The 14147-nt window shown below is 50.0% G+C and overlaps 1 protein-coding gene across 1 annotated transcript in view; it reads left to right on the top strand.

Moving 5' to 3' along the window:
- ITGB3 (integrin subunit beta 3) overlaps positions 1-14147 on the top strand; it is a 42283-nt gene that overhangs the window by 25526 nt on the left and 2610 nt on the right. The window contains exons 10-13 of the mRNA XM_090291087.1: positions 830-1254; positions 6316-6538; positions 7751-7851; positions 10072-10191. Of these exons, the coding sequence (XP_090147213.1) occupies positions 830-1254; positions 6316-6538; positions 7751-7851; positions 10072-10191 (869 nt within the window). The remainder of the gene's footprint in view (positions 1-829; positions 1255-6315; positions 6539-7750; positions 7852-10071; positions 10192-14147) is intronic.

Genomic DNA, 14147 nt, shown 5'->3' with positions numbered 1-14147 from the left:
TGCCCAGGAAAAAGACTTTCTTTCCTCCACGATGTAAAATGGCAGCATCTTCTATCATTTATTGAGCACAGACTGGTGCTAGGCATTATTCTAGTTGCTAAAGATTCAAAAGCAAATGGAATGGGCAGACATACCCGCCATGATGGAATTTCAGAATGCAAATATTCGTTTTGCCCCTTCAGTCCCTCTCTGGCTCTCCTTCCTTAGTGGTTGGTTCTCCTCTGGTTCTGCCTAAGGGGAGAAGGGCTGGTGAAGGGGGACGGAGGAAAGAGAGGGATATCTCTATCACCCATATTTATATTATCTACATTATCAAGCTCTACGTCCACCCAGCCAGCCATCCGTCTGTCTGTTCTAGGTGCACGTGCACATACCCCATGTAGGAAATAGCGGCCTGAAACGTGTTTGATTGCGCAAGTGATGAAATGTTACGTGTAAATTGAACAGTAGATCCTGAGCCAGTGTGTGGCACTGTGTGGTGCAGAAGAGCGCTTCTTCATCTGTCTTGCTGATGTGACGTCATCAGTCAGGGTTGGCCAGAGCAGATTCACAAGATCACAGTTCTGCTCTGTGTGGGCTGGTTTATTTCACATGTGGAAAAAAACCCCAACCTTCTATGTCATAACTGAAGACACATGTTTCTGCCCCCAGCCAGGTGTGTCACAGCTGCAGCAACCACTGTTCAGGGCTTTTGTCTGTGCTCTGCAGACCTTGGTGGTGGGACGGCTGAGCAGCCCCAGGCACTCAGTTTGGGTGTTCCTTGGCAGCGCTGGGGTGTTAACAGGGCCCACCTATATCTGAGTGTGAGCTGCTTTTCCCTCCAGGTGAGCTTCAGCATCGAGGCCAAGGTGCGTGGCTGCCCCCGGGAGAAGGAAAAATCCTTTACCATCAAGCCTGTGGGCTTCAAGGACAGCCTCACCGTCCAGGTCACCTTCAACTGTGACTGTGCCTGCCAGGCCCATGCCGAGCCTTACAGCCGCCACTGCAACAATGGCAACGGGACCTTTGAGTGCGGGGTGTGCCGCTGTGGGCCTGGCTGGCTGGGGTCGCAGTGTGAGTGCTCGGAGGAGGACTACCGGCCCTCCCAGCAGGACGAGTGCAGCCCGCAGGAGGGCCAGCCTGCCTGCAGCCAGCGGGGCGAGTGTCTCTGTGGCCAGTGCGTCTGCCATAGCAGTGACTTTGGCAAGATCACGGGCAAGTACTGCGAGTGTGATGACTTCTCCTGTGTCCGCTACAAGGGGGAGATGTGCTCAGGTGAGTGGGATGGCACATCCCTCCCATCCTGGCACCCCCCCCACGCATGCATCTGGGCACAGGGGGGCCCCCGGGGCAGAGCCAAGGAGATGGTGTTCCGCTCCAGTGGAGGAAACAGTAATGAGGTTCTCTTCAGTTCCTCTCTGCTCCCTATGTCCTTGCTCGTGGGGTACAGGGAAGCATGAGAAGGAGTGGGGAAATGTGGAGGTGAAGATAGTTTTTGTTCTGTTCTTTTGTTTGCCCTTCCCCTAATATTTTACGTCACTGGCTCCTAATCATTTTGAGGATATGGGAAAGAAAGAAAATCACTGACGATAATTAAATTTTTAGTATTCATAGATTTGGAAAATACATGATGTCAGAATATATAGTGAAGTAAGTAATCATTGTCTTGCACGGATTTATCTTTTCATCACAGAAAGACTTGGAAACTAGTAATAGATACACAAGATATTGGAGCATATTTAATGAGCCAATACATTTGGAACAATGGCTGGAAAATAGTAAGCTTTTATTAAATGTTGGCACTACTTGGTTATCACTATTGGTACTACTATTACTTTTTGGATTCTAGGTCTGTGCTGATCAAATGATAACCACTAGCCACATGTAGCTATTTAAATTTAAACTAATCTATTGTAATTAACTAATTAAAATACATGTGCATGGAATTTAATTTAAAATTAAAAACGCAGTTCCTCTGTTGCTCAGGAGCCCGTGTGGCTAGCGGCGCCGTGTTGGGCAGCACACGTGCGTACTGAGCGGCACTGCCGTAGTGCCCCAGCCTGCTGGTTGGGGATTGTGATTTTGAGTCCTTCTACCTGCAGGATACTGAGCTGTTGTCCTTCTCATTACAAAAATTCAGTAATATCTCAAGGCCCACTGATAATCTCCAGCTGGCTTCTCCTTGCCCCAAAGACCACTCCTGGGGTACCGGAGAAGCTGAACTTACGTTAATATCATCTTTATCTGCACTCGCAACACTGTCGGAGGCAAATAGGCAGCCTGAGCTGTTGTTCCTGGGCTGCTGGGGATAGGTTTCTGCTGGGCTGTCATCCCTGTGGCTTAATCCCTTTTGTGACAGACAGATTGGAGACATTTGTAAATTGGTTGGGACTGGTTTGTGGGTGTATTGTGTAGCCAATCAAACAGAGATCATAATTGGCTTCCCTGGTGAGCAAATCCATGACCCAGGTTGGCTTCATTTGCGTTGGGGTTTTTAACCAGCTGAGCTAATCCACCAGATGTTCACTTTAACATCAGCCTTTAAAAAGGCTTGATTAGAAAGGTAAATCTGTGTCATTCTAAAGCATGTCCAAGTAATATAAAAATGGCTGCTTTTTATGATTGACAATATGGTTTCCTTCACTCATGCCAACGAAATAATGAGAGAGAGATCGGAGAAAAAAGGATATCAGAGCGACTGGGGAGAGAGACCAGGTACACACGCACCAACAGCAGTTTGAATTAGGGGACAAGGGAGAAGTTTAAGTTCATTGTACTACCTAATGGTATTTACATCATATTCAAAGCACAAAAGGGAACAGGTAAGTTTGACGTGGGCAACCCATTGTGGGGGAAGTTTGGGACTGAAGGGTTTCCCAAGGAGAGTCCCACCGCTAACCCATGGTGGGCACCAGGCGCAGAGGGAGGTCCACAAGGCCCTGGTCCTGCTTGTTCCTGGTCTGTGAGGCAGTGTGGGAGGGATCCCAGCCAGAGTGTTTCCGTTGGCTGCCGGCCCCACTGAAGCCAGGACCCATAGCCTCCCGGGTCAGCAGCTGGGTTCCTGCCTCCCACCAGTCAGAGAACAACCTGTCCTCTGTGTGCTGCCGCCTAATTCACGCGGGAACCACCAGCAGCCACTGCAGCCTCAGAGGCTTCCCAACCCCCACTTCCTGCGACAGTGCTGGGTGCCCACTGCTCAGGGCTGGACCCTGTGGTGCTGGCATCACAAGCCCCGGGGACAGGTACTCAGGGACACACAACCACTGAGCGCCTGCCCTGTGCCAGGCACTCAGTCCATATGGGTAAGCAGGGGTCATGCATGATGGCTCACCTCGCCTTTGTCCCTCTCCAGAACTGCTAGCCTGTGGTCTGTTGTTTGTTGCAAGCAGGGGCTCAGGAGGTAGAAGGGCTGTGCTTGGCCATTTCTCTAGCCCCTGACCGCCCCTCTCCTCCTTCCCGATGGAGGCATGCATGGTCTTTGCGGTGGCACACAATCAGCATCCCTGCCTCAAACACAGGGAGTGCATCCTAGTCCTCAAGAGACTCTTTCACCTGCCACATCCATGATTGATCGGGCACCCCGTGAGCCAGGCTCTGTGCTGTGTGCTGGAGTGCTGTGGCATAGAGAGGCATGAATAAGACAGGTTTGCCCTTCATTAACTCACCGAAGGATAATTCACAGCAGGAGGCACAGCCTGCCAGATCCCAGGAGAGAGGTGTCCTCAGGGAGTGTTATAGGAGTCCACTGGAGACTCACTGTGGACAGGGGAGACCTGGGCGGCTTCATGGAGGAGGTGTGATGTCAAAGGAAGGACTGGCTCCTGAAGGAGAGGAGCAGAGTGATGTTGGGAAGGTTGAGCTGACCTGAACTACAGGCTCTTCCTTTCCTCTCCCCCTCCCCTCCCCTCCCCTTGTTGCCTTCTTCCCTACTTTCCTTCTTACACTTTCTCTTCATTTTCACCCCCCTCCTCTGACTTTCCTATGAACCCAGGCTCAGGCACCCCGTTGCGGAAGGAGTGCCAGTTCTGTGCCGCTACTACACTGGGGCTTCCTTTTAAGGGTTGACCCTGCAGGGCTTGAGGTCAGCCCGCTGGCTCTGGCCTGCCACTTCCACTCCCAAGCTCACTCCCTGGCTGGCCTGGCAGACCGTCTTCTCAAAGATGACTTTGTTTGGCTTCACAAAGGAAACACTATGGGACAAGGGTTTCTGAGGAGGCTGAGGCCTCTGAGCACTGCCAGGTCCCTGTGGCGTCTGCCTTTCCCTGCGTGGGAGCCATGGCCGAAAGCTGACTGTAGTGGACACTGTGGGGCCCCACTATGCTGCCTGGCACATCCTTTCCCCAGCTGCCATTAGGGCTGCTCATAACAGCTCCCAGATGCCCTTTCTCTGGGGAATTACCTTCCACACACAGGAGCTGTCTTGCCCTCAGACCTAGGCCAATGACTGATGGGGAAAGGGTTACCCAAGGCCAGGTCCTTCGCCTGAAAGGTGGGGCTAGTGCTCTGGCCAGTGTGGCTCAGTTGGTTGGAGTGTCGTCTCTTAAACTAGAAGGCTGGGTTAGATCGCTAATCAGGCAAGAGCCTGGGTTGCAGGTTCAGTCCCTGGTCAGGTGGTACAAGAGGCAACTGATTGATGTTTTTCTCCCTCTCTCTTCCTCCCTTCCATCCTTCCTAAAATCAATAAGCATGTCCTCGGGTGTCCTTGGGTAAGGATTTTTTTTTTTAAAGGAGGGTCTAGCTCTCTGGTGCCATTCCCGCTCTAGAGCCCAGAGCCCACCGTGGGATCAGACCAAAGGAAGTCTCCAGCTGAAACCACATTCCTGCCTCCTACCCTGTCTGCTTCCCTCCCTCCCTCGCATTAAGTCACTTAAACAAGAATCCTCACCACAAGCTGTACTTCTAGGGAACCCAACCTCAAAATGCAGTCTGTCTCCTTGCTCCACCCTCTGCCAGCCCAGGATCTCTGCTCTGCATCTATACTGGGAGCTGTGGCGGATGAGGTTGTTTCCCATCCTTCCCAGGAAACAGAAATGTCTTTCCAAGGCAGTGAAGATGTGTCTGAGTCTTGAATGCCAGTGTGGTTGCTAGAGGATGGTGCTGGGGTCACTCCCCGAGGGACCTAGAGGGACCAAAAGACGCCAGTCAGACCTGCTGGGGAGCAGGAGGTGCCAGCCTGTTGCTGTTGGAGCCTGGCCACTTACGCCCTCCCCTCCAGCTGCATCTGCTCACACATGACATGGTTTGCAGACCAATTCAGGCTACTCCTGCCTTGCTCACTGCCTTTCCTCTGATTAACAATCAGATTTTTATTATTCATCCACTTCTTCCTGATTCAGAGTCCTGGGGAATGAGTCACCTTTGTGCAGGGTTTAAGAGCCAAGTTTTAAAGCTTTGTTACATGAGTATTAGGGGAACATAGCATTGAGTGTGATTGTCTGCATTTAAGCAGTATAAGCCCCACTCCAGTCTCTCCCATTCCTACACGCATGTAGTGAAGGGAATAGGTCTTTTCTACTAGGGCTGATGACTCTTTGCAGTAAAGATACTACAGCCCCGGGCACACATTGGTGAATGTGTGTGTTTCCGGGAATTTAATTAGGATGTAACCTCCACGAGAGAAGGAACCCTCCTTGCACGGTTCACTGCTGAATCTCCAGTGCCTAGCATACGGTGTGAGCTCAATAAATATCTGTTGCGTGAATGGATAAACATTAATTGCCAGCCTATTCTGTATCAGATGTTTTGCTAATCATTACTGATGCAAAAATTAATATTTTGTGCCAACCGAGTTTTGGAAATATCGGGGGGGGGAAACACTTTGTGAAGTTTATAATTGTCTAATCGCTATACTGTACATCTGAAACTAATACAAAATAATGTTGAATGGAAACTGTACTTGAAAACATTCAAAATTAATATGATATTTGCTCTCCCATCAAGGAGCTCACAATCTAGAAAGAAAAACAGAGAGGCAAGCAAAAGGGCTGAAGATAAGGGTTAAGAGAGAAGGCTATGTAAGTGCTGGCAGGACACGTGACCGACAGTTGATCTGGCCTGGGGAGGTCAGGAAAAAAGACGCAGAGAGCAAGGGACCTCTGAGTTGAGCCTTAAAGGGTGAGCGGAGTTTGGTAGCGGTCACAGAAGACGGCGCCTGGGCAGGGGACAGCATGAACGGAAGCGTGAGGCTGGAAGACTAGCGTGAGGCTGGCGAGCCGGGCAGTGTGTGGCCAGGGGCGGTGGGGGATGAGAGAGACAGCGGGCAAGCAGGTGGAGCCACTGGATTGGGGCTGGGGGCCCTCACCCGCTGCTCCGCCCCCACGGGCTGCGTGTTTTCAGGCCACGGCCAGTGCAGCTGCGGGGACTGCCTGTGTGACTCCGACTGGACCGGCTACTACTGTAACTGCACCACGCGCACGGACACCTGCATGTCCAGTAACGGGCTGCTGTGCAGCGGCCGGGGCAAGTGTGAGTGCGGAAGCTGCGTCTGCATCCAGCCGGGCTCCTACGGCAACACCTGTGAGAAGTGTCCCACCTGCCCTGATGCCTGCACCTTTAAGAAGTGAGTGGGCAGAGAAGTGAGTTCGAGAAAGCTGGGTGTCAGACTGGGGGCATGTGCGGTGGAGACGGTCCCCCAGACTAGAATCCCCAACTCTCCGGGTTCCATCTCTCACTCACCAAAGCTTTAGGGGGAGGAGTCTGCTCCAGCCACATGGCTAGCTTTCCCCTTTCCCTGAAAGCTTTGGGGAAAGCTGGAGGCGGAGCCAACCGTGAAGGAGCCAAAGCAGTACCAGCTGGACTCCAGTTGGGGAAGCCCCTCTCTAGGGTGGCATCCTGAATCCCCGGGTTGGGAGGAAGGCTAAACCAGAGAACTTCTGGGGAACGTCCCAGGGCTGATGCACTGACTCTGGGAGATGTGGGGCTGGGGGTTATGAAACAAATGGCCACCAGTACAAACAAAACTCGTTTAGGGGCCAGAGGACGCTTCTGGCAGCCCAAGTCTGTGGCACCACCGTTTCTCCTTCCACTTTAAAAAAAAAACAAAACATTTTATTTTATTTATTTTTGTTTTATCCTCACCCGAGAATATGCTTATTGATTTTAGAGAGAGGGGAAGGGAGGGAGAGAGAGAGGGAGCGAAAGATTGATGTGAGAGAGAGAGAGAGACATTGATTGGTTGCTTTTCTCACACATCCCAGCTGGGGACTGAACCTGCAGCCTAGGCGTGTGACCTTACCAGGAACCGAACCCGCAATCTTTTGGTTTACAGGACAACGCCCAACCACATGAGCCACACCTGCCAGAGCTCTCCTTCCACTTTGAGTGAGAGTAATAGCATCTGTACAGGGCCCTGTGGTTAGAAGAGCCCCCACCCCACACGCACACACACACTTGGTTTAATGCTCTGCTGTCACTGTCTTGAAATTACTAGTGGTTTTTGAAGAAGAGACCTGCCATTTTCATTTTGCACTGAGTCCCTAAATCATGTGACCAGTTCTGGTGTTCAGGCTCCTGAAAGTGGCATAGGGTTCACCTCCTGCTACAGGCTCGGATGGAGAGAAATTTCATGGCATTACCTGGAGGCATCTGCCTGCCAGGCCCTGAACTCCAGACCTGACTCTCGTGGCCCCAGGATTGTCTTACAGATGTTTCTGTTTGTGGGTTTGTTTTCTGAGCTGGCGGTGCTTCCTGGGTGGTTAGAGACCAGCGTCAGACTGGATCACTCTCAGGGTTGCGCCTGCCTTGCCTTGACCCTGGTGTCCTCTTTCCTTAGGGAGTGTGTCGAATGTAAGAAGTTCGACCGGGGAACCCTCTACGAGGAAAACACCTGCAACCGTTACTGTCGAGATGAGATCGAGCCTGTGAAGGAGCTTAGTAAGTTCAGCATGTCTTGGCGTTGCACATGCCTGGGTTCTAAGTGTTTCTGCTCTCATCCGAGAAAGTAGCCATCTCTCATCTGTAAAATGGAGAGTACTTCGGACCTCAGAGGCATGTGGTGCAGTTCTGATGCACAGTAGGCACTTAATAAAAACTGACTTCCCTGAGAGTCTTCCTGCACGTCTGCTGATCTGTTCAGCAGACTCTCCCCTTTCTGCTTTCTGAAGCCCACAGACTCAGCCAGATCCTGTAAATAACTTTCAAAGCGTGTATAAATCAGGCAACCCTAACTATATACTCCTCAAGGAAAGGAAGAGAAGGCACCTCGTTTTACAGATGCAGAAACTGAGGCACAGAGTGAGAAAGTAGTTACCCGTGACAGTCTTAGCTTAGTAGGCTAGTAAGCATTTACTAAGAATGCCCAGGCATTCAGCTTTGCTGGTTTGGAGGGGAGCCTTGGTCCTTACGGAATTGTAGCCAAAATCATTACTCTGGAGCCTTTTCAGCTCTCTGGAGCCCCTCGTGGAATGAGACAGATAGAAATCCAGTGGAGAGCAAAACTCTCGCCTGCAATTATTCTGGTTTGTACTTCATCTTGACTTAAAAGAGATGATCTCTGCTGCTGTCAGCACATCTGATGTGGTTATCTGGGCTGGGCGGGCACTGGGCAGTGCCAGGGAGATAGTCATCGCCCACGAAGACAGGAAACAGAGAGACAGACAGCTTCTGGGTGGGCATGTTAGGGAAAAGAGCCAGCTTTCTGGACCCTTTGGCCAATATCAGAAGTGGAGCTGTAGGGAGGGTAGAGATTTGGGGATTGAGTCTGAAGAAACAATTTTTCCTCTGGAGGAGACTGTGCTTGCTATGATCGGTTCAGGGAGGAGAGGCTGCTCCCATGTGAGACATTTTTATTATCTAGACCTGATGGATCTAGTGGATAAGTATTTCTACACCCCACCCTGCCATGATAATCATAAATTCTTTTTTTGTATAGAATTTTATAACTTGTAAAAGTTATAAAAGCATCTTTTCATGCACATTATCTTATTCTTCACCCAATCTAGTGAAGTAGAACTGTAGTCCTGTTGTTAACCTTCATTTTGAGGATGAGCAAATTGAATCTCAGGGAAGTTAAATAACTCGCCCAAGCAAATTAGTGGTGAGTTAGGATTAGAATTAAGTCCTGAAATTCTTATTCTTTCCTTGGTCCTAGAATACCACCGGTTTACTAAATGAAAGGCTTACTGAGTTAAAGTTTGCAGGTTGTGTTTTGAGACTCTTGCTAGTTCTGCTCCGTCACCTGCTGGGCGGCCTTGGCACATTTGCTCAGTCTCATCCTGTGTCAGTTTTACCTGTCAGTTTCATCAGCATAGGGTATGGTTTCCCTGTCAGAATCACAGGTTTCAGAATGAGGAGGGACGAAACCTACAATCCCTGATGGGAGTCAGGAGAGAGGGTGGCTCTGAAGAGCAACACTGGATCAGAGGCAGGAATGGAAGGACTCGAAGAGCTAAGTGAACAGACTGTTGAGAATCATCGAGCAAGCAGAGAAAGGAAAGTGAGAGAAGGAAACACCACTGTTTCCTTTATGTCACTTAATTCTCAACCAACCCTGTGAGGTGAGGGTATCATTTTCCTTTTCTAGATGAAGAAAGGGGAACTCATGAGGTCAAGTGACATATCCAAGAGCACACAGCTGGCAAGTGGTAGAGCCCAACTTTGAATCAGACTGTGCAGTCCTCTTAAGTCATGCCCCTTCCAGAGGAAGGAATAAAACCAAAAGGGGCCTGTGAGGGACAAAGTACACCAATCAGGGTCATTTGGAGGCAATAACCAGGCACGACAGCCATCTCATATCTATATGTCTTGCCTAATGTCAAGCATAAGTGTTCCTGTTGCATACTTCCACAGAAATTCCATAGCTGGGGTTTGGGGGTGGACCCATCCTCCAGTTGACCCATTAAAAAAATTTTTTTAAATTTAATTTTATTATTCAATTACAGTGGTCCCAATTTTCCCCCCATTCCTCTCCCCTGCCCCGCCCATGCCCTGCTTCCACAGTCAATCCCCACCCTGTTGTCCATGCCCATGGGTCCTTTATACTTGTTCCTTGATTAGACTCTTCCCCTTCTTTCCCCATTTATCCTCTTCCCCCTCCCCTCTGTTCGCTGTCAGTCTGACCTGTTTTTTCATTCTCCCATCTTCCCCCTCTCCCAGAGGACACTGGCAAGGATGCCGTGAATTGCACCTACAAGAACGAGGATGACTGTGTCATCAGGTTCCAGTACTTTGAAGATGCCAGTGGAAAGTCCATTCTGTACGTGGTCGAAGAGCCAGGTGAGTGGACCCTGAGGGCCCCTGGCCCAGCCCCCCCAGGAAGAGGGAGAACCATGTCAGGCAGTTATTTCACCTGTCATGCCTCTTAAATGGAACAGCCAGGTTAAGCCTGACCTTACCAGTGATGAGTTAGGGCCTGTCATCTAGGTGTGGAGGATATATAAATGCAAATATTAGCAAGCAAGGGATCTGCTAATTGAGGAGATAGAAAAATAAGAAGGTAAATATGGATCCCATAAAGGAACAAAATATATCATGGCAGTTTTTCAGGTGATAATGTTAAGAAGTAAGGAATTTAAGTTCTAGGACTTTTCAGCACAAGACACCTGCTCTACTGTAAGTTCACTGGTTGCTAAGAGCAACCTGCTTGCTGCTTCAGAGGAAGGCCTGTTGGTTTGAGGTGCTGACCTTGCCAGGTTCACCGCGGGACATGGGAAAGGGTTTGAGTCACTATCCTGAGACTGCCCTAGGCGCTGAGAACACGTGCTCACACCACCATACACAGACCGACCACAGGTTTGCCACCATCCAACACAGTAATTTGCTTGCTTTTCCCTTAAACAGCAGATTAAGGTAGGACTCACAAGAAAATAGTTCTTAGTACTTATTCTGTGTCAGGCACTGAGCTAGGTGCTGGGAATGCAATAGTAAATAAGACAAACGTGGCCCTCACAGGCCGTAGGGGAGAAGACAGGCGTGTAAATCAATAATGACACTGCAGAGGGGTAAGGGCCACAGTGTGGTGGCGGCGGGGCGGTGGTGGACAAGAACTTCAGGGAGTGAAGGAACAATCTCCGAAGGCAGAGGCTAAACCAGTGGGTCACTTAACGTTCTTTACAGCCATAGGGCGTTCTTCATCTCATTCTTTAGACCAGAGGCCAGCAAACTTTTTCTGTTAAGGGCCAGATGTTAAATAGTTTTGGCTTTGTGAGGCGCATGGTGTCTGCTGTGACTACCCAACTCTGCCATAGCAGCAGGAAAGCAGCCATAGACCGCAGGTAGACGAAGGAGTCTGGCTGTAGTTACAAACACAGGTGGCGAGCTGCGCTTGGCTCACGGGCCAGCTTGCTGGCCCCGCTTTACGGCAGTGGTTATGAACTTTTGTGTGCTTCCTTGTTAAAAAAAATCCGGAGCCCTGAGCCCTGACCTTTTCCCACAGAACTTTGCCTTGTGTTCTTTATTAATTCTCTTGGTAATGGGGCTGTACCCCAATATGTCAAGGTGATAATGCTTTGGACACATCATTTTCCCCCCTGAGCCTTCTCAGACCGCCTCCAGCCTCATCCCGCTGACTAGGTTTGCGCTCCTATTTGATTGTCATAGCAGCCCTGCCTGCCTTAAAGGGCCCTGACCACACTGTGCAATTGCTTCTTCACTCACCTGTCTCCCTCCGCAGCCCATAAGCTCCGTGAACACAGGAACTGTCTGTCCTATCAATTGTTATACCCCTGTAACTTAGCTCAGTCATCTCCATAGAAGATACTTAATAAATGACTTGTGAATGAATTAATGGGGCTGATTATTTCTAGGAGGCAGGCCGGCTTCTCTGTTAGGACAGTTTGGCTGCGTGGAGAAGGAAAGGATGAAAGCAGGCAAAGGGCTGTGACATCGATGTCACCCAGAGCGTTGCTGTTGCCGTGGGGAGCAGGGAACACTGTGCCCCCATCTGTGATGCTGTTCCTCGGCCTTTCCCAGAGCTCTCAGCCATTCACAGGGGAAAAGGAAGAGGAGGAAAGGGCGTCGCCTTGGTTTTATTTAGTGACTCAAGCTGACGTGGGGAAGTGACAGGGAGGTCTGGGGTGGCTCTGTGGAGAGAGCAGGTGTGGGTTATCGGTGCACGACTTTCTCACTTTGCCATTCACCTGTGCTAACACATGGTCACAGGTTTTTCCACCCTCACCTTGTCAATACTGTTGACCCTTCTCATTTCGGAAGGTGGTATGTGCTTGCTTTTATACTCAGCTGTTTTCACTCATTTAGCTGCCGAGCTCCTGGTATGTAATCTTGCAGATCACTTCATCTCATTGCTCCAGTGATCCTTGCGGGTGCTCCTGCTATGTCACTCACCTGGCGGGGCTAACTTTTCTGGCTAACTGATAGCAGGCCCCTTCCTCCACGTTAGGAGAGAGGACCCAGACCCACGTTTCTGGTCATGTTGCCCTAGAATCCCAAGTTCTGCCTCTCTTCTCACCCCAACCCCAAACCGTTCTCAGGGGCTCTGGCTTTGAATAGAAGTAGCATCTGGGGTCCTGGAGTATGGGAGGAGAGTCCTTTCATTCTCTTCCTAACTCATGTCCTTGCAGAGGCTCTGTTGGAAGGGCTGAGCCGCTGCAGAGTAGTCAGAGAACGTGGCCAAAAGGCTTGATGTTGGCTAAGTGGTGTTAGCCCTGAGCTGGGTACAATTGCCTGGTAAAATACAGCCCGTCCATGCAATATCTGGTACCTACTTATGCTAAAGAAGTTACTCATTGTTATGAATTCAAATTTAATTGGACTTCCTGTACTTTTGTTTGTCAGATCTGCTAACCCTACCCAGTCTTTCCTGCCTCCGTCATGGGTCGTCCTCTCTGTGGCTGGGAGGGCTGTCCAGAGACCCCCCTGATCTTGTCTGCAGGAAGCCTGCCATCCCTCCCTTCTAGGACAGATGATTAACAGATATCCCCTGACCCTGCAAAGACCTCTTGCGTTCTCTCTGTCCTGCCCATACTGACATGCAGAAATAAAGAGATTTCACTTTGGGATTTGAGGGTCCACCCTACCTCAGTCTCCCAGAGAATTCATAACTGCTTTTCCCAGAAGAACTGGGGCCCTTTACTCCTGGGAACTCAGGCCCTGGAACCTCACCGCTTCTCTCCAGGAGTCCCTGTAATTACAGACAGGTTGTAATTTGGTGGCTTGGGAAAATGCCAGCTTGGGTTTGTGGTGGCAGTTGTTTTTGGGCAGTGTGTGGTAAACATTGGGTGTATGTTTAGAGAAGAAGGTGGGAGACAGCATGGAAAGTGGGTGTGACGTCCTCTCTAGACCCATCAATAGGCGTATATACAAACACTTAATTACATAACACCTGAGAAGTGACTGGAGCCAGGTCACCCATCGGACACCTGGGGTTTATAGGCTGCAGAGCTCAGCCCTCAGAGGCGTCGCACCTCTGTCTGTGCTGGTTGTTGACCGGGCTTGAAGAGGAAGTTGGCTCTCAACGGGGTTAGGATTTTAAATGACTAAATGTTTTGGGAAGGAACCCAAAATATTGTCTTGGTTGGCAGGCCGCCTGGTGTCTTAAGTATGCTAAAAGGGTCATTAGGTTTTCAGTCTTCAGGCATGTAAACATCGAAACCAGGGTAACAAACTCAAATACCTACGGGAGCTAGGTCAGTAAATCAGTGAAAACAGCCAGGTATAACGAGAACACCAGTAATAATGGTAGCTGATGTTTGTTGAGCATTGACTGTATGCCAGGCACTGTTCTGAGTTCTTTAAATTCCTTAATTATTCCTCAGAGCAAGTTTTCAAAGTCAGTGCTGCTACTCTCTCCATTTTAAAGATGGTAAAGACGGGAAAACAGACACCTAGAAAAGTTAAATAATTTATTAACAGTCACTTGGCAGAGTCGGTGGTGAGCCAGGATTCCAACCCAGGCAGTCCGGCTCCAGAGCCCACAGTAGCACAGGCTCAGTGACAAGCCACATGCTGCTGTTTCGTGGAGCGAAGAGAGCGGTGGGGACTCTGGCTAACGTGTCCTGTCTGAAACGGGCAGCTGCTCCTCAGCTCTTGCCAGTCGCTGCCCTGGAGGCAGATAGGTTCAGTGTTTCTAGATCTTTTTTTTAAAGAAGAGCCCTGACTGGTGTGGCTTAGTTGGTTGGGAGTCTGTTCTTCAAAGCGAAAGGATTCCCAGAAGTCAGGGCACATGCCTGGGTTGCGGGGGTTTGGTCCCAGTCAATGTTTCTCTGCTTCTCTTT

Source organism: Furipterus horrens, unplaced genomic scaffold (assembly GCF_987537825.1).
Source record: "Furipterus horrens unplaced genomic scaffold, mFurHor1.1.pri manual_scaffold_11, whole genome shotgun sequence".
Lineage (NCBI taxonomy): Eukaryota > Metazoa > Chordata > Mammalia > Chiroptera > Furipteridae > Furipterus > Furipterus horrens.
This window is presented reverse-complemented; position numbering and strand designations above follow the sequence as displayed.